The 20010-nt window shown below is 41.7% G+C and overlaps 1 protein-coding gene across 1 annotated transcript in view; it reads right to left on the bottom strand.

The window, feature by feature from the left end:
• Nucleotides 1-5480: 5480 nt before the first annotated feature.
• The window catches only part of CMC1 (C-X9-C motif containing 1), a 43180-nt gene continuing 28650 nt past the window's right edge, over nucleotides 5481-20010 (bottom strand). The window contains exons 3-4 of the mRNA XM_086468664.1: nucleotides 7019-7109; nucleotides 5481-5613 (exon numbers count right to left, since the gene is read on the bottom strand). Coding sequence (XP_086324790.1) covers nucleotides 5499-5613; nucleotides 7019-7109 — 206 coding nt within the window. The 3' untranslated portion in view covers nucleotides 5481-5498. The remainder of the gene's footprint in view (nucleotides 5614-7018; nucleotides 7110-20010) is intronic.

The following is a 20010-nucleotide window of genomic DNA, read 5'->3' as shown; positions in this document are numbered from 1 at the left end:
CAACAGACGTCAACATGATAATACTTTGATTTGTGCAATGAAGGAATTCTAATGTGTAAGATTTTAAATAAATTTATTTTTGTTTGAAATTGGTTTTACTTACAAACCTCCTTTCCATCTTTAGCACAAAACTTTTTACTTAGTTTTAATTTCTTGATTGTGTATAAATGTCATTCCAAATACAATTACATTTGAGGTTCATCCTCTTCCATTCAGGAAGAAACCCAGACATCCTCTGCAGACTGCTTCGCTGTGCTCTGGGAAGAGTATTCTCGTGGGTGTTGAAACCTGAAGGACTTGGTTACCTTAAGCTGTGGTGTGTTCCTGTGGTTTTGACTACCCGTGCCCAAAGGTCCCTGGTCAGCCTGTCCTGTGCTGTGTGACAGGGAAATTTAAAATTCAGCCTCTCTGTGCAGTGCCTGAACTTCCTGACTCTGTTTGTCTTGGTGCTGCTTGCCGTGCTGGAGAAGGGAGCAGCGCTGTCTGCTGAGAGGGACTGCACAACTGCTGACACCAGACGAGGAGGGCAGGGTGCCGGACGGAGAGCTGGCCGTAGGCGGCGTTCCCAATCCCCTCACTCCCTGCTGGGGCTGAGCCCTAACATCGGAAAGGGAAGGCCCCAGATGGCAGGTACCTGGCTTGCGAAACATCTGCTGGTCCGAGGCATACAATCAAATTTTGACTCATAAGGGAAAAGTCATTTAAATCCATGCCGCTAGTGGCTTACGGTGCTTTTCCCATTTTCAGAAGTGAAATCTTTTCATCACAGTGACAGCAACTGACATGCAGAAGCAGCTGTAGTAAAGGGTTCTGGTGCTTGGTGCACACACGGGTGTTTTGTTATAGAGAACTGTAAAATTGCACAAAGGACAGACCAAAGTCCTCAAATGTTAAATGATGCCCCCAAAAAATTAACTTGAATGTGAACTTTGAACACTTGAATGCTTCACCCAAGCCACTGGTTTGGCCATTTTTAATGTAAGAAAGCACTAATTCCATTTAACAGAAATGGAAGACAGCTTTCGGGGCAGGAGGAGGTTGCTGCTTTGCGCATGTGAGCGTACAGCAAGCTGCTGAGTAGGTACTTGGGTATTTGGAGAGTCGGACTAACTTGCTGATAACTCGTATGTAAACTTCCATTTAAAATGGTTCATTTTAAATAGTCCTAAAATCTGATCATTTTAAGTCTCCTTGCTGGTTTTGTGGATTTACAACTGATTAGTTTTCCTCTTATGTGACCTAGACCTGCTGAAGAAAGCGAACTCCCACACTAGCTGTGATGCACTGTCAAATTGTTACGGCTGGGAAAAGAGGAGAGCAGTGCTAGACCTATGGTGGAGTTACAGTCAGACAGAATCCATTCCGAGGAATTTAACACAGGCCCACATAAGTACAATATGAACTATACTGGTGAGGTAAAGCAGATTTAATTTTATTTCAAACCAACTTGCAGCAGACAGCGAGACTCCTATGCTCAGACACCTTAATGGTGCTGTGGCCTGGTAAAGGCAGTGAAAAGCTCCCGTACCTGACGGACTCGCCTGCGTTTTCTGCTGATGGTCAGGCAGGCCCTGTGAAGAACAGTGGTTGCAGGGCGGTAGGTGGTCCTCGTGCTTTGTGTAGTTTGAATGTAAAAAAGCATGTGGGGGTGTTGTTGGGGTGGCTTTTATTTGTTTTGGTTTCTTAGGGCTCATGCTTTTGCCCCTTTCTGTAGGGCAAGTGCTGTGCTACTTGCAGTTGTATGAACTGTAGGACAGTGGACAAAAGTATTTCATTTCGTTACTATCATCAGCACTAATTTTAATGGAGTTGCAGTTGAACCATTAAAAAAAAAACAACACTAACTCAGAACTCAGTAATAAACGTGATGTGAACTGAGATCAGGGTCCAGCAGAATTCATTTCATTGTATTTTAAGATGGAAAAGAAAGTAGTTTAAACTACAAGATACAGTAATTAAGTAGTAAAATGAGGGGGTGGCTGTACTCAATCTGAGGCAGAACGGGTTTCTGGCTTACAGATTAATCGCTGGGTGATGTCTCAGCCTGCAAGGGTAGGCAGTTCCACTCCTCTTTGAAAACCCTGTGCATTACAAACTGACACTCATCTTTCCTCTGAGTTTTCCTCTATGAAGGCAAACTTTTAAAATAAGTATGTAACACCTTTTTCCTCCTTTTAGATCTCGCATTTATAGGGGGCTCGTCTCATGAGTCTGAAGAGAGCTTTAATACACTGAAAGAATATCAAGTGAAAAATGGGTAGCTTGGGTGCTTGCCAAGTCCTCCCAAGTGCTATGAGGAGGCACAGACAGGCCCCTTTGCTGCAGAAACTGGGGCAGAGGCCTTGCTGCACCATGCGAGGGTGCTGGGTGACAAATCAGTTTTAAGCCCTTATTCCCTCAATGTCAATCCATAGTGACACTGAGCAGATGGTTTTAAACTGGCTGAGCACGCGGTTCCCATTAAAGGAGGTAAAGCGCAGGGCGCAGGCTAGTTGTAGGGCTACAGGGAAATCCTTTGTGAACACTCCTGGCTGTAACAGGCAGAGTTAAAACTGGAACTGCAAACACTTGGTAATGCTGCTGTGGTATTTAAGGAGGTCACGTGTGAGAAAACATCAGACACGCACTTGTGGAGCTATTGAGTGTGATGGGCTACGGGCGTGGCCATGCTTCGGGCTGACCTGCTTTAGTCCCTGCCTCCACTTAAGTCGTCTTTTTACATCAATAGGCTAAGGAAAGCACTGCAGATGCACCTCGATTAATGCCACCCACTGTCTACTCCTATGCAGAATACTAAAGTAAGAATCCTGCAGAATTGATTTTAAAATGAAAAAACATACAAAGAAACATCTAGGGGACCAGTATCTAGAGCTGCAGCCTCCGGTTTAGATGGAGATGGGCAGGTGAAGCACTGCATGTCTGCGCCGTGTCGGCTCCCTTCCGCACCCCCTCCAGCTGGCTGCGCTCAGCAAGTACAGGCTTTGTTCTGGAGGGGCTGAGGGGGGGAGACAGCCAGGCTTCCAGAGCCATACCCCCTCCTCGTCCACAAGCAACTTCTGACAAAATAGAACTGCTTTTTTAAAAATATTCAATGTGTGGCAAAATTGCTTCCAGTTCACTGCTGAAGCACAGCTGAAGGCTTTGTCAATACTACTGCTGTTTGCTTAGCTTGATGAGCATCTAGGGTGGCTTCCTCTTAACCCAAGCAGGAAGAAGAGGTTGAGGCCGAGATAAAAACAAAACTGAAAGCAATTTACTAGTATGAGTTTGACACCTCATAGTACTCATTCTTTCATTTCAATACAAGATGTAAATGCAATTAAAATACAGGACACTGCACAAGACCGTAAGAGAGTGGAAGGTGTGAGCTCAAGAATTCAGACCTAGGAAGCATGGCATTAAGGCCACGGGTGTATTACAGAGGAAGATGATGCCAGAGCCAAGGGCAAGCTCAGCTCTGCCTTACACACACACCAGTGTCAGGAGAGAGAGGTGAATGGCCGATAGCCTAATTCAGAACATGCCCTTTCAGGCTGGACAGCAGAGCTCGGTTATCAGCACCTGCTGAACACACCTTCTGCTAAGCCAGCAAAGGAGCAGCCCACGGCTGGTGCTGTTGTCGGTGTTCCCCAGCTGCGCTGTGAACCTGAGCCAGACCCAGGTGAGCCCCCAGTGCAGGCACATCCTCTGGCAGCACCCAGCACCTGCCTCTGAGAGAACACTCGCTCCAGCCCAAAGCCCCTCTGGAAGGGCTTTTGACAAGAATTACAAACACCCAGGCTCGCTTTCCAGAGGCTGAAAATGTAGCAGATTTCCATAGTGGGATAACAGAACAGTCGCTGTCCTTAAACTACACTTCACCATCTACCTTAAGTATCCTCTTTTTTTAAACACCTACAGAAAAATAACTCATTTTCCGGTAACTGATTTGGAATATTTTCGTTTTCTAAAATGCCTGAGCTAAGGAGCCAAGATCAAGTACATGTGCAGGAGACTATTCCGCAGAAGTGACTTTAAGGTGGTTAGTTTTAGAGCTGAATGCCACTTCGGTTTGCCTGACAAGGCGGAACGCTGCGCACCATCTCAGTTTTCCTTTCACAAGCATTCCCCAGTCCTCCAGCCAATCTGCTGCCTAAGAGCAGAAGCAACATTATTATTGATCATTCCAGTAAGAGGCACAGAATAAAGGGCAAGGACTGACCTGCAATGTTAACCTAAGTACTTCACATACGCGTGTGTCAGTCTGAATTTAATTTCCTACTTGAATAGTTTTAGAGCAACACTGCTTTTGTAGTGAAACAGTACTAAAATAAACAAATTGAATTTTGCATTTTCTGATGGAAAAGTAACAAATCCTACTACTTAGACAAATGTGTTTTTTTTTTTTTTTTTTAATCATGGCATTAAAGTTACCATGTGAGTAAGTTTTCTAAGTGCAGCCTTCCATTACTTGTGAAGAATTTTTTTTATTTCAAAGTGCTTCAAAAGATACTCCAAAATAGTAACATAAAGTTTTACAGACTATCCCTAGTGAAGCCATTTATGCATTTGAGAGTTCTACAATTACGCAGCTTCAAGTATCAGTCTGCAAAAGAGTCTTTGTGTTCCCCTTTTTTAACAGGGACTTGCTTACACTTAGTTTCTGCAAGAAGTGACCTGAACCCTACACACCTAGTTTTGTTGTTTACTCACCTCTACCTGTAATAATTTTGCAAGTGTGGTCACTCACTCGCTCCTGAAGCGTGGAAGCTTATACGATCATCTTCATTCTGAAAGAGGAAAGCAGGGGACGATACTGCTCTCAAGGATTTTGCCTTCAGCCTGCCTTCTCCCATTCTCAGGGAAGGTCTAGATCAGATGACTTTTTTCTCTAGAGTCAAAACAGTCAGTCTGGGCCACACACAGGCACGGAGCATCCATCTCTTCTGACAATGTAGACTTAAAAATTAGTCACAGTGTAGGCAAAAATACAATCAGGCTCTTGTATGACTCAACACTTTCATGAAATCACACTGGTCCTAGAAGCTCTTCTCTTCTGCATTTGCCACCCATCTCTTCTCGTAAGAGCACCAAGAGCAGCTCCAAACACCCTCAGCTTCAGATGACAAAGAGACCAATTTTAACATAGGCCCAACGTGTGACCAGTTAACACAACTTAAACTCTTCACTCTTATGTTTTTACGTAGCCTGTCAAGCATAACTAGACCCAAGCTTTACATTCCAAAAGGCCACCTGTAAATTGCTAACAAAACCTCAAGCCCAGACTGAGGAACCGGCCTCGGCAACTCTCTTGCAAACTGTGACAGCATGCTTTGTATCTTTAACTACAGAAAACTTTAAAAATTACTTTTAAATGCAGAGGTTATTTTATTCTCCATTCATCTCGTTTTGTGAATTTCAGTTAAATTCCACACAGAGGTGCACAGATGACTTAAGTCTGTTTAAATCAAGTCAAATCAAAGTTGGATATAAAATTTGAAGAGTTTTTTAAGTTTCAACTACACATTTGAAGTAAACTTCTGTCTTTTTTTCTTAATTCCAGTTGCTCTGTATTCTTCTCTTTGCTTCAAATACTCTGTTTTGCATTCTTCATAGAATGATGGATCAGAATAGCTACAAGACAGACAAATACAGAACACTGGTTTTTATCTTAAAATATAGAAAGGTATTGCATGAATAACACTCATAACTGATCTTCCTTACACTCCTAGAGAAAATTTACCTGCCTTCAATAATAAAATACCTTTTTTATATAATAAAATACGTAGGCAGTTAAAGTAATCTTCCTAAACTCTAAATGCTGAGTTGCTCTGCATTCTCTTATGATATTCTCTTATGACTAAGCTCTCTCTTGAGGCATACTTCTTTTCGAGCATCTGCAGTGAAGCCATGAAGAGGAAAGGCAGAAAAAGGGAAAGACATTTGGTATTTCAGTTCAGCTAAATTATTTGCTTCTATTTGCAGTTACCTTCCTCAGCATGGGAATCTGCTGGAGTACACCTACATTTTTTTATGCACCTAAGCAACTACTGGGATCAGGTTCAAGAGTATGTCTCGAACAGAAACATGTAGGTCCTTGATCATTAAATTAAATTAATTTTTCTCATAATGTTGATTTTAAGTATAATTATTCAAGTACTAAACATTTTTTCAGTAGCATTTTGTTTGGGTAGTGTTGTTTTGCTTTGCTTTGTTTTTCAGAAAAGGCAAAGGCACAGACGAATAAAACTGAGTAACTCCAGCAAGTTCTCACTGCAGTTAGGCCTGAACTCTTGCCTGGCTGCACCGGTTTTTTCATCGGTTCCCAAATACTTGAGAATAACTGTCACTAGTTCAAAGACATTTAATCTTAATCTCTGGCTTAACAGGACACACATTCCACCAAAACCAAACCAACACCCTGCTCCCTGCAGCCAGATTAAAAAAATCCCCAACCCTCACCCCGGGAAATTCAAGAATCTGACACTTCAGCCTGCTGGCACAGAGGACAAATCGGGACTTCCAAAAGAGACGTTCCAATCCCCTGTGGCAGCAAGTTGACCTGTCTAAGACCTAATGATTCCTCGTTGCTGCTGCTATTGCTGTTCACAACAGCAGGAAACTTTCAGGACAAAGACTAAAACTTGAAAAACAGGTCAGGAAGCAAAATCAAAACAAACTTGTCCTGCCTCCCTAACAGGGGTGAAGGTGCTTCTACAGCTCGCCCCCATCCCCACGTATTAGTTCAGCCTAGTGAGTAAGGGCTACGTGGCGTCTGGGCTGGAAGATCTAGATCCGTCGCCATTTAAACCAAGAAGAAAGCCTATAGCCATAGGTCGGCTTTACTGAGAAATAAAATCTTGTCAGTCAGGGTCCTGACCAGCACGTGCTTTAATAAAGCAAAGATACAATTTTCAGAAAATACACTGAAGTCACTCACCTTGCGTAACCCTTTTGAGAAGATTTAAGGTTTCTGACTCATTTCTAGATTAGTATAGGCCATGCAACAAAAACCAACAAAACCTCGTGAGGGACTTACTAGCCAACCAGACAGTCTTTCAGTGCTGTGTTCTCTTGCCGACACTTCACCACCATAAGAAAACCAGTTTCTTGACAGCATTTAGTAAATGCTGGGAAAAAAGAGAAAAAACCAAAACACTAAATTACAGTTAGAAAAATGACAATTGGTTAAAAAAAATCCTCCTATGTATATACTGTTCCATAGAAAAATCCTCATAGACCAGATCTGATTTATTATTATTAATATAACCATAGTTGGCCTGCAGCCTCATACCGTTTGTAAGGTCTTTGTCACCCATTTAGCAACAAGATTTTAATTGGGATTCTCCCCTCATATCATGTAACACATTCACACACATACTGCTGTTGTTGGTACCAACAAATTTCTGAAGTTATTCTTGCAGCAAATCCATGATTCTTGTACCTGCTTTTCATACTGACTCAGGCCTATCGCAGCAAAACAAAAGGCAGCATGAAGAATTAGGTAAGCTGGGGCTGTCAGCGTTTCCTCCACAGTGAAAGCTTTTGAAATTACCGAAGCATGTTTGTATCTACAACTTCGGAAGGCAGTAATGTTGACAGCAACAAAAGAAATGCCACTGTCAATCGCCTCCTGTGAAGGTTCCCTTGAGACAGGAGATAAGAAACTGGTTCTTTCCTGGCATTTTCAAAAACCTCTCCTGGGAGCACAAGGAGAAAGCCAGCCCTTTATCCGCTGGGAGTGCCAGGCTGTACTCCACAGCGGGACAGTGCCCCAGCAAGGACTGCTACGTTCTCGCTTGTCTTCGCTGCGTTGTGTAGTGGCCTGTAGCTGTGCTTTGATATGGAGTTCCTTCAAAGTCCAAATAGCTACTGAAGAGCATTGCCCACAAAAGTACTGACGATCATCTACATTTCCGGGATCATGACCTCTGGCATTTAAGTCCAGGGGAATATAAAAGGGGGAGAGACAATGATCTGTCTCTTCCCAATCTGTTTGCTCAATGAAGTGAAAGTACCCATCAGTCTTAAGGGCCTTGAGACTTACAAACAAGTCAGTGAGATACTGAAACAGAACAGCAAAGTCATGGTTAAGGGCGTGCTTTTAACTGGGAGTAACCAAGATTATGCCCTGTTGTTACTAGCACCTTGTACAGATGTTTCACTAAATAACAACTCTAGATAAGAATTCCTTTGAGGAGATTTCAAACTGTTTTGTTATAAGGGGTCTGGGTTAGTAATCATCTGCATTTAACAGGTGGAAAAGAGAGAGCAAGTGTGCACACACGCGTCAATTGTCCAAGATCAACCAGTAGCCAGGTCAAGAACAAAGTCAAATACACTGCGTCCCCTTCCAGAGTTCCGTCCAATTCTGCTCTTCTGATCTTCTCCTGGCAGTGATTTAATATCCAGCAAATTTTGGGCATACAGAGATTGTTGTATTCTTGCACATCTTTAGCAAAATGTACAGCTAATCCAGTAACATCAAAACTTGATGATGCTCCATCATACAAAGGGTGATTCACATTACCTATACTCAGTGCGTACGGACACTATGCTTACACACATTGAGTATATGCACACTGAGTATCGTATGGGCGTGTATACACATATGTATGCCCAATGCATTGCTCTCATTCTGTTTTGTCCACACACTTGTACTTCATGTACTCACACTACAATCTTCCACTTTTTGTACACAGTGACCAGGTATGTGGTATTTACAGAAATAGCAATTTTTGTAAAACTTCCATTCTTTGAGCTTACTGTAGTCACGCTGGGCATCAAAAAGGCACCTCAAGCACCTGCAGGTTATTGACCATGTGAAAATATGTGTTAAACACACCAACTGTAGCAGTCCTGTACCTGTCCTTGTATGTTCTCAAGACATGTAGCTGAAGTTTCCGATTTGCCTACTAAGTAACTGTTGATGCTGTACACTGACGTAACTTCCATTAAATCAAAACTTAAACAAGAAAACAGAGATTTGTACCTATAAAAGCAGCAATCCTGTCCTTTGCTCATAGCAGATGCCCACTGAAATAGGCATTAATCAATTACAGACCTCAGAGGAACAAAATCCACCTTCTGGTATCTCCGACATTACTGGCAGGACTTTAAGGAGAAAGTGATCCAACAGCTGCAAGCAAGACCCAGGTAATGCTAATATGCTTCCCATGGCTGTATTAATTAGGCTTTTGATTACATTATTTACACAAAAAAGTAGCATTTGCTGAAAGTGATGATGACGCTTAGCGTCCTTACACTGCTAAACCTACATGTATCCTTGCAAGACTTTGCAAAGAACTGACATCTTACCTACTTTGAATGTATTCTTGATGAACACTTAAAACGTGCTCCAACACAGCACCAACGTTGTACAGCAGTAACATCACTGCACGCCACCCGAAAACGTACCAGATGAAAGTATGCAAAAAATGGGTTTAAACGAACCAGTTAATTACCAGTTGGGAAGATGCTAACCTGTGCTCAAAGGTATCTAGTTACAACCATAACCAATTTCTAAGATCTCGTTTGGTACGTGTTTTAGTTTTAGACCTCAAATATCCAAGTACACATGCACAACTTTGAGGATACTCCTGGATAGCTAAAGTTTACAACTCAGTGTAAGCTCAGAACAATATGAGAAACATGTTACTAGGTTATCAAAATGTTTCTTTGGTTTTTAAAGGTGAACTTGATGCTGCTTCTGTTTCCTGGACTGTTTACATTGAATGTCGCTACCTCAGTATCTCAGCAAAATCATACTTATGATCATGTTTCTAAAAATGTCCTTTGTTTTTTTTCTGGGAACAACATCAGAAGCCTTTGAAAGCTTATGGTTTGTCCAGTTTGATTTCTGCTCTCTACAGGCACTTCCGTAAGTGCTGTGCTGGTTTTTTTCATAGTAATCATTCCTTCTGGAAGCTGTGAAAGTAAAAAAACCACTGAAGACAACAGGAGGGCCCTCTCACTTGTTAGCTCACCAGTCTTGATTAGTTAAAGGCGTGATGTCCCAGTGAACAAACCCGACCTGCAGTGGCAGGCGTTCCCTGGCTGCAGAAGGCCCCACTTCGGTACGTGGCCAGGCGCTGTTGCAAAGTGATAAAACTGCTTCCAGCTATCCAGCTTTAACGTTGCTGATGCTTAACAACAGAGGGGAAATAAGGAGCAGGTTACAGCACATTGGGCATCCTCAGACGAGCACACAAAACCTGATTATCCCTTTCTCCTCTTACGTCCAGCACTTTAAAATCTCTGCGACAGTTACATAAGGAGCATGCTGCAAGACAGATTTAGCTACAAACGTTTACTGGAAACCTTACAGAAGTCTGAAGAATGTTGTTTTATTTTCAATTATGCTATGACTTGCTCACAGCTCTTTCATGAAACAAAACATCTCAATGTTGAGCAGCACAAAGAGTGCTAAAACTACTGGTTTGGAGAATAATCTCACAAATAGTGCACAATAGTTCCAGATACAATCTCAAACCAAGAATTAATCTCCACCTCTGTAATCTTGACAATCACCACTCATTCCTCACTCAAGCAGTATCTGCGTTGTAGACCAAAGCTTCAGGGTACGCAGCACGATACCACAAAAGGAGCAACAGTCAGGATCTGATTACAAACCCACTGCAGTTTAACACTTCAGCAACCACAAGCGGTCATCAGAACGCTAGGGAACCCGGTCTCGCCCTCGGACGAACCTCCTTCCTGACACACTGCACGTGACACAAAGAACAACTGCTCTTTCAAAGCAGAACTGGTCTTTTGAAATCTTGTGCATCACCCAATCTTTACAACTTCAGCAAATGGCTTTCCACAACTTTACAAGTTCGTGGACTGATAGAACGTTTTCTTTCTCCTTGCAAGCAGCAAGCTAACCAAACAGAACCTCAGGCAGCAGCAAAACTAGCTGTGCATTGGGGCCAGTGTGCAAATTCATTGCAGATCATAACACAACAGAAAGAAATGTTTCAAACAAACAAGAAAAGTTATCCCAAATATTTACAAATACAAAACGAGGGATGGAGTTCAGCAAAACAGGAGTGAAAATGCCTTGTTAGAAAGGGGGAAAAAAGCTTGCCCTCCATAAAAGGAACCCTGAGGAGGCTTTGCCAGGACAGCTACCTACATCCATCACTGAACACTCGATGTCCAGAGAAGGACAGATCCAGTACTGCATCAAGGAACTGCAGGTGCCTACCAGTTACCACGGAAACTGGCTATGGACCCCTCTTTCACCTGCAGCAGCTATGGTTCATGACATCACATGTGACATAGGTTGGCTCTTCTCCGTGCCATAGGCTGTGTCTAAGGGGACGCACACTGAGCAAAGCTCGAGGCTACAGCTCAGAAATAGTTCACTGACCAGTTCACCGATTTGAGGTGAGATTTCACCGTCTTCCACTCTCTCACGAAGAAAGCTTTGCGCTTCTGTTGTAAGGCAAATCCAAAATGAGGTTTGGGCACAGTTCTGAGAATTTTAAGTCTCATTACTTTTTGGCCATTAGAGGCACATAGAGAGATTTTAACTGCTAAAGCAACTTGCAATTCAGTACCTTCTCTAAACCAACCCAGTACGGAAGGCCAAACAGTATCCTTGCCAAGATGAAGGTCTGCTTTCAACTGAGCAAACGCTGAACACCCGTACTGAATACAGAGCAATTCGGGTTTGCCAGTTCTCACCTGCTGCCCACGGCATGCTAGCATATATAGGTGATCTGCAGGGAGACCACTCAGCTCCTGCAATTTTCAGGGACAGAGATGACGGCTTTGTGGCTGAGTCAGTGATGAGGGAGCCCTTCCATGGACACGCTCTTCAGCATGGAGCATCTCGGGCCCTGAGCAGCTCAGGGAAGCGGCTCAGTTTGGTCTCCAGCACCTCCAGATCCCCATCTGCCCAGGATCCAAGAGCAGTATTTCACTGGGTCTCCCTATCTCAACTTACCTACTTTAGAAAGCAGGACACAGAGAACAAGTGGAAAACCAGCTCTTTTGTAGATCCTGGCGCACGTAAGGTCACAGAACAATGGAAGAAAGAGCTTTTCAAAGCCGTCTGGACATACATGCATGTTTCTGCTTTTTCTAAAAATCCTATGCTGAGTCTTCATATAATTCTGTTCAGATACAGAATTATACAAATTATGTTGGAGGTATCAAGAATTATTTTTGAATGTCTTGACTATTAGCATATTTGATGGTTGATTAAGAACTGCTTTAAGTTACAGAGCAGTCTTTTATTAAGGTTTCTTTGATAATTAGCTAGACAGTTGACACAATAAAGATCTTTGTAAATAAAGATCTTTACGGTCCACGTAAATCTTTGCTGAAAAATAGTATCCAAGAAGAGCGTTTTTCTTTAGTATTTTTAATATCTTTTTCCCCCAACTCTGTTTTATATCTTTACTACGAGATAATACGGGAAGTAGATGGAAACCAAAGTGAAACTGGTAACAGTTCACCTGTCTCAGAATACAGACTGAACAAATGATTTCCCTGTCTATCTGAGCAGTTAGAGGGGGATATGCAATAATCAGCACACTGAAGTGTTGATTTTCAAATTTTGAAAGATCAGATACATTATCAGAAAGTTAGATACAACAATGTTGGTGGCGGTCCACCAGCAGATGTCCTGGTACATAGACTTCTTAATTAAAAAAAAAAAAAGGAAACAAAAAGCCAGGGTACTGCCCATTTTCCTCTTAGAACGTATTCATAGGTTCAAGAAATATTCACTCCTGTACGATGAAAATAAAAATTCTATGGTTTTGACTCAAAGGGACAAACCAACATCTGGCATAACACAGAGCCACAGCTCCGCTGCATCAAGATAAGGATTTTCTCCCACACCATTTACCCAGACAAGGTTAAATTTAACATTCTTAATCTCAGTGTCTGCAGACCTACCAACAGTGGACAACAAAAGCAGAGCAGCACATTTAAGATGTAAGTGCTCCTTATGTAGCCTACAACGCTGCTGCACCGCCAAGCAGAGGCAGGCTGGTCTCGTCACTGTGCCACACTCAAAATGAAATGGTGGCATCGGTGTGTTGGGCTGCAGAAGTTTCAGTTACATATACGTAAAGGAAAGGCTTTATGAAAAACTGTAACACCCTGCCCCAAGCATTAAAAATAACCAGAAAGTTTTTATTCTATTGTGATTTAATAAAGGGGAACAACCAGCAAGCAGATTACATTTGTAGGGGATATTCAGGAGTAATTTTTTAAAAAACTTAAATATTTAAAAATTTTAGATAATTATTTCTTTCTGCAAACATGGCAATCTTTCCATGTGCAAAGCAAGAGAAGAACACAAAATGTTTGGGACTTACCTCCAGACAAACAGCTCCATGAAAACTGTGCTGATGCAGCAATGCCAAGGGATCACCATTATTACTTTCAGTGTATGCACTGTACGTAGCATGAAGGCTATTTCTGAGAGTTCATTTTTTGCAGATTCAGATTATGACAATACTTGGCACTTTCGTACTGATTCATATTGCAAAGCGTTGCGCAATTCATATACTATTAGAACGGTAGTTTTATCAGTCATAATTATGTATCTGTTTTGCAGGTGTTCTTGTACACAAAATAAATGAAATATTCCCCATTATCAAGATAAATTGATCCTCTCAGGTCTGGCTCTAGTTTATTTAAAGGCTTTACAATTTTACTACTTAAGAGAAAGTCCTACAGAGGTGTCATCTCACCATTTATATTTTCTCAACACTTATGATACTGCTATCACACTCTTAAAATAAAAAAAAAAACTTGTATCATGATCCAGACCAAGCTAATGTTCTATTCCTGGGGTAGGTTTTTTCCTTCACACAAAAAAGGAAATAGTTTCAGCCAACGTTTGGGTCATTCCTTGAGCTCTACCACTGGGCAGAGAAAAGATGCCCAAGTAACAATGGGGATTTGGGGGGCAATGGTGGAAGGAGGAGGAAGCAGTTCCCTTTAAAATGTAAACAATGACAAGATTTTGAAATCTATGTTTGTAAAATGTGTACAAAAACATTAAACTTATACGAAACGTTCTCACCAACATTTGATGGCGAAGTTGTTATGCTTTTAATTTTGTATTAAATTGTGATTTATTAGCTTATTACTTTGAAGATTACTCAGTATGCACAGAACAGATTACCGGTGCATTTAATGAGCAGAAGGAAGTAGTAGGATGAACATGAAAAGACTGTTTTCCATTGTAGAGTATGAGCTATTTGATATTTCCGACACAGTACAAAAGAAAGCTTCTCTGTAGATTGATCACGGTTCAGTTAACATCACTGAATATCTAATACCTCCAACTCAATTAATTCTCACCTGATTAAGATCAGTCTGATATTCAAACTAAATCATCTCTCCAGTCAAGTAGAAATCAATATTTCTGATTTTACTTTTAAATTACAATAACAAATAAAATACATGCATCGTCAGTATGCCAGGAGTAGCTTTCCTATTCTAGTCTACTATGGCATGCATAACACAGCTGATTAAAGCATTATTCTAATTTGAGCAACAATATATATAAGACAGATTAATTTGAGTAGAGGAAGATAGCATGAAATAATTAAATGCATCTTATATAGGGCAAAGAGAAAATTGACATAGAATAACCTTGATTCTTTCAAGTGAACCTCTGTTACCAGATCAAATACTTTGTCTCCACAAATATTCATTTGCTATAACATAAAGATAATCATATACTTTCCATTCTCCTGCCCATCACCACCTCCCAAAAAGCTGTTCCATTTCAGCTTTTGTAGCTCCAACATACTGCTGGGGGCATCTGTCCTAGGGCAGGCGATCATGATGCAGTAGCATGCAACACAGGACTGGGAAGGAGAGATGATTCCAGGAATCCAGGAATTTTAGGGAAGAGATATTCAACGTTTTTAAAGATCTGCCCTCCTGCCTAATCTTTTCCAGTGCACCCCTTGCACAGAACACCAGCTTTGTCTTAAAGTACGCAATACAAACAGAGGATCCTCCAATAAACTACAGCATCTCTCGCACTCCAGTATGAAACGCTGAAAAGTCCCTTGTGTTGTGATTGAGAGGCGAACACACAGCAGGAGAGAATAGTCAGGAAGGCAGATAGCACAACGGCAATCTGCAGAGGAAGGTATCTCCCAAAAAAACAGAAACTGTTTGTCTAAACACATTGCCTTGGGGTAAAGAATACAAGCTATCAATACCCGAGCAACAAATCTGAAGACTTTGCTTCAGGGGACATTTACAGTTAGAGATGAGAAAATAACATACTGAATCTGACAAAGGGCCCATTTGTCCTGCACACCATCTTTCTCAGAAGCCAGTAATAGCTGCTTCAGAAAAAGGTGCCAGAAGGTCTACATTACAGAAAAACATTTTCTCAAGTGAAGTTTCTTCCTAAGCCCTATCAACTGCAAGCTTGGCTTATACCTTGAAGCATAAAGTTCTCACATGCCTTTCAAAACCCTTACGATCACTTGCACAGCGGGTCTAAACTGACAAGCCTCCAAGAGAAGAGGAGGAAGAAAAGAGGAAAAAAACACCCCAATACCCAAGAGGCATATGCTAGCCTGAATTCCATCAACATCTATTTGCCCCCATTTGCTTAAGTCCTGCTGAAGTCCTAACTATTGCAAGTGTGGTTATTTGTGTCAAACCATGGACACCTTTTTCATTAGCAAGTTTTCAAAATCCTGCTGCAAAAATTAATTGGCCTCAAAGTATCCCTCGGCTGGATGTACAACAGGCCAAAGTAGTAGGGAGGAAAGGCACACTGCACAGATCAAAAATGTTTGGGGGTTGGTGGTTGTTTTGTTGGGGTTTTTTCAGAACAATCCAGTTACTTGCTCTGTAAATGCCATCTACCTTCACTTGGAAGCAACAGCTTCCAAAATTTTCATCTCTTAAACGCACAGATATTACAAGCTTCTGGGATTGGTGAACTGCTCACACCTGGCAAGAACATTTCTTTTCTGAAATCAAGGCTTAGAAGGGCTTTTCAAATGAATATAGGAAATTCATGGCTTATTTAAACTTTCTGTTTCTAAAGTTATAAAAAAAATAATTGCTTTTTTCATTTGTATTGTTTGTTGGGTTTTTTTTAGAAACCACAATATCACACCAATTCTGAAAACACACCTAAGACATGTAAGGATTCGCAGACACCATTTAATTCAAAACAGAAGTAATTGCTCAGCTGCTGGTCTACTTTTTACCACAGAAACATTAACTAGGCCTCTGTTGTTTTCAAACCAAGCAATCGTTAAAGACTGAATTTCTGGTAAAAAAAAAAGGATTTTAAGAAACGAGCATCAAGGAATGACAAAGAAATCCAAGAAAGTCATGAAGGATGAAGACACAGTCCCATTCCCGTATGATGCAGAGGGTCACACTGGGGGAACCTCTCTCACCGGACTCACTGTACATGCTCTGCAGTCCAAAATTTGCTCCCATTCAGACCGAGAATTGTGGATGTTTGTCAGAGGTATATCCAGAAATCTCAAGCAACAGCAGGGAAGTACTTCCGTCTGTCCCAATTAACCCACACTTGTCCACAGCAGATTGTTGGACATTTCTGATTTCATAGTAAGCACTAAGAGACTGGAACTGAAAAGCAGCACATCTAAGAATGAGAAAAATTGTTTTGTTTTAAAAAAAACCCAAGCAACTGAGGAACACAGCCAAACACCGTAATTCGAGCCAACCCAATCAGTACAACTAACAAAAAATAGACAAATACTGAAGACTGTTAACAAAAATATGCCAGGTTAAAGTAATCAGAGTTAAAAAACAGAGTTCTGAAAAAAAATATATACATGCAATCTCATGGTACTTTCAGCAGCTCTTAGTTCTGCCACTTGGACAAGGACAGGTCAGCTCTCCTCATTCCACATTTCTGTATCAGTCCTGCACACATGTGATCTGACAAAATGTCTTTTGGGGTACCAGGGTTGGAAAGATTAAACTTAGTTTACAGTTTGATAAGAATTCTGAATGCACACATAAAACTTGACTAGAGAAAGCGTTCCCTTAAGTAGTCACAGAACCAGAAAAGATGATTTTTTAAAAGCATACACCTTAAACTGACTACTGCTGAATCCTGATGAAACGCTGTGGTAGGCATAATTCATTGGTAATATGCATTTAGTCACTAGAATTTCAACAGAACTTGGACTCCAACAGCAAATGGAGCTTTGGCACAGATGATGCAGAGAAATATCTACTTGTTAGCTTTAGTGCAGCGGGCACAAGCTTGACCTGATCTGATGTCCCATCCTGGATTTCCAGATTTGTCAGCATTTTTTGTATGCATGTGTATTTTGCCCCAACACACAGAAATACAATACAGTGTCACATACATGAAGTAAGTTCCAGCAACCCAGCTCTTTAGGAGCTAAGAGACAAGTCCTCCTGTCTCTGACTAAGCAAGACACTCAGAGCACAGCAGGACAAAGAAGAGGGTTGTGTCCTCAGAAGACAGGGGAGAAATAGCAAGGGCATAACTATTATGTATAAGGTTTTACAGTGACTGTACTTTGTCAGGCAAGGTAGATTTAAATGCTCAAAGATGACAATCTGCTGGGCTATTCAGGCAGATTTGTCAAGAAAAGCAGACCTCCTTTTCTTCCCACTGAAATCACAAAACAAAAAAAATCCTTTTAAGCAAAGTAAACACATTGCTGTAAAACAGTTTATTTGGGTAAGTCATGATTTGTCTACTAAAGATACTTGTTTTAGCAATATTCTGGTCAAGTACAGCATTGCCTTCTGTAAAAGGTTTCAGGTAAAGCACACCCAACGAGCACAGCCACCTAGGTAAACTGCCCTGGTTTTAAACAACTGCTTCCTTTAAGACTGACTTGATCTAATTTTCCTCCCACCCTGCAGTAAGTATCCCTGACATCAAGCATTATCATACCAGGCGCTGGAAGAGGCAGAACTGGAACAAATGCAAGTTCCCCCATGGCTACTGTCTGTCACTGCCTGCTTCTATACACACAAGCGCATCCAGCTTGAGCTGCGCAGAGTAGCCTCGCCGCTGCTTATCCTCCCACCTCCTTCGGGAGCTGCTGAGCCACTCAGGGACAGCTGAGAAGTTAGCGTAACAGATGATCAAAGGAAACAACATCCCCCTCCCTCTGTCCCATAGTGACTGATTCCTTAGCTGAACTCCAAAGTTTTAAAAAAAAAAAAAAAAAATCGCTATTTATAAAAGACAGATATTCACTGACTGGCAGAAATAGCAGTAATGTCCTTCTACCACACGGTGGAGATAGAGCAGGCCATTTATGTAACTCCTGTGGAGGCAACCACACAGCTATTCCACCATGACACCAGCTCCAATTTCCAGCATGCTGTTTCAGGGTAGTTTTCTTTCCTGTCAGTTCAATTTACTGTATTTCCAAAAGTACGACTTTAATTCAAAGTTCCAATATCGAAGGTTTGGGTATTATTATTATTATTATTGTTGTTGTTGTTATTTCTTCTTCCTCCGAATGAACCAAAGTATCCTCTAAGCAAAAGTGAAACTGATTTCAGGGTTGCAGCTGGAGAGTGGGGGTGGGATGGGGTGTACAGAATAGGGTTAAAGTTTCGGGCCTTCTGGGCACTCCAACAAGGATTCAATATTAAACATTAATACACGTGTGCTCTTTTAAAAGAGGAAGTGACTTTCCCTTACAGGTTGCAATTCATCCTACACTCCTTTCCAACCACCATTCCAACACGCCAATACCGGCTACCATGTACTTACCTTAGTTTGCAGCGTATGCTCAGTCTCTCTTTTTTCAAAAATTCCTAACCTTCAGAGTATGCTGGTGTGGAGGTGTGGGAAGAATTCCTGCTGAATGAGATACTACTCAGTGTTTGTAAGGAGGACAGAACCAGAAGTGCAATTTTTCAGACAAAAAAAAAAAACAAACCCACAACATTTTGTGCTGTGTCTATATTCTGAACTGTATACTGAAGAGTAACTTGACCCTTTGCACTGGTGGCCACAGTGTGATAAAAGATGTATAATTGCTTTTTCAAAAGAAAGTGCATCACTCACTACATAGGCAGTCAGAATTTCAGACTTCCCTATTCATTTCATGATCTTGAAGAGACGAGTTTTAAGGATGTGACAAGAAAGCACATCACCAAAGCTTAGCAAGATCTGGAAATTTGGTATTAACTGTGTAAGATTTATCTTCCATCTTCTGTAAATTGTTTTAAGTAAGCGACCTAAAAAGTGACCAGGTACCTAAAAAGGACTGAATACCAGACAGCAAATAATCCAGCCACCATACTCTTCCTGTATCTTTGAAACTGCTGCACAAAAGCTCTTTCAAATGACAAAGCACTACAACTCAGTATTTTGTTTGGGTCCTGGAAGACTCTCCATGAGCTGTGAGCACTGCACACTGCCTGCAGCAGCAGGGTGATTACGATACTCCCCTTGATCAGGAACTCCCCCATGCCACACACCCTCCCTGAGCTAGTAACACACATTTTCTTCAAGCTTTTCAGAGACATTAAACCGAACAAATGAGGCCAAGGCTATCCAAAACAAGGCAAGACCAGCAGCTTGTTACAACCTTACAGAGCAGATCCATTCTGGACCAAAAGCTTCTGCAGAGAGAGCAATCAGCTCAGGTTCTTCTACTTATGGAGAGCCATGCTTCTTCCCGTGGCATGAGGACACTTCCTGCGAAACAGCATACGCTACCCAAACAAACGAGGACTACTCAGTTTTTGTCAACTGCTTTCTAAAGGAGACAAAGTTAATCTCTAACAAGTTCAGTCACAGCATGATTCACCAACAGGGCTCAAGCTGCTGCAAGGCGAGATGTGCCAGAGGACCCCTGCGCATTAGCCGGTGGCTGCTGAGGACACCAAGAACTCAAAGCAGCGTTCAGTGGCTAGGACACAAGCAGAAACTGACTGAGGGTCTTAACGCTGCCATCACCACGGCCTTCTCAGCAGCACCATTACAGCCTCGTGTAGCCTTTTGTCTTCCGTGTCTACTTATGACTGAAAGCTCTTTGGGGT

The sequence above is a fragment of the Leptosomus discolor genome, chromosome 7, assembly GCF_034619465.1.
Source record: "Leptosomus discolor isolate bLepDis1 chromosome 7, bLepDis1.hap2, whole genome shotgun sequence".
In the NCBI taxonomy this organism is placed as follows: Eukaryota; Metazoa; Chordata; class Aves; order Leptosomiformes; family Leptosomidae; genus Leptosomus; species Leptosomus discolor.
Note: the sequence above shows the minus strand (reverse complement) of the source record. Positions and strands in the feature narration are given on the sequence as shown.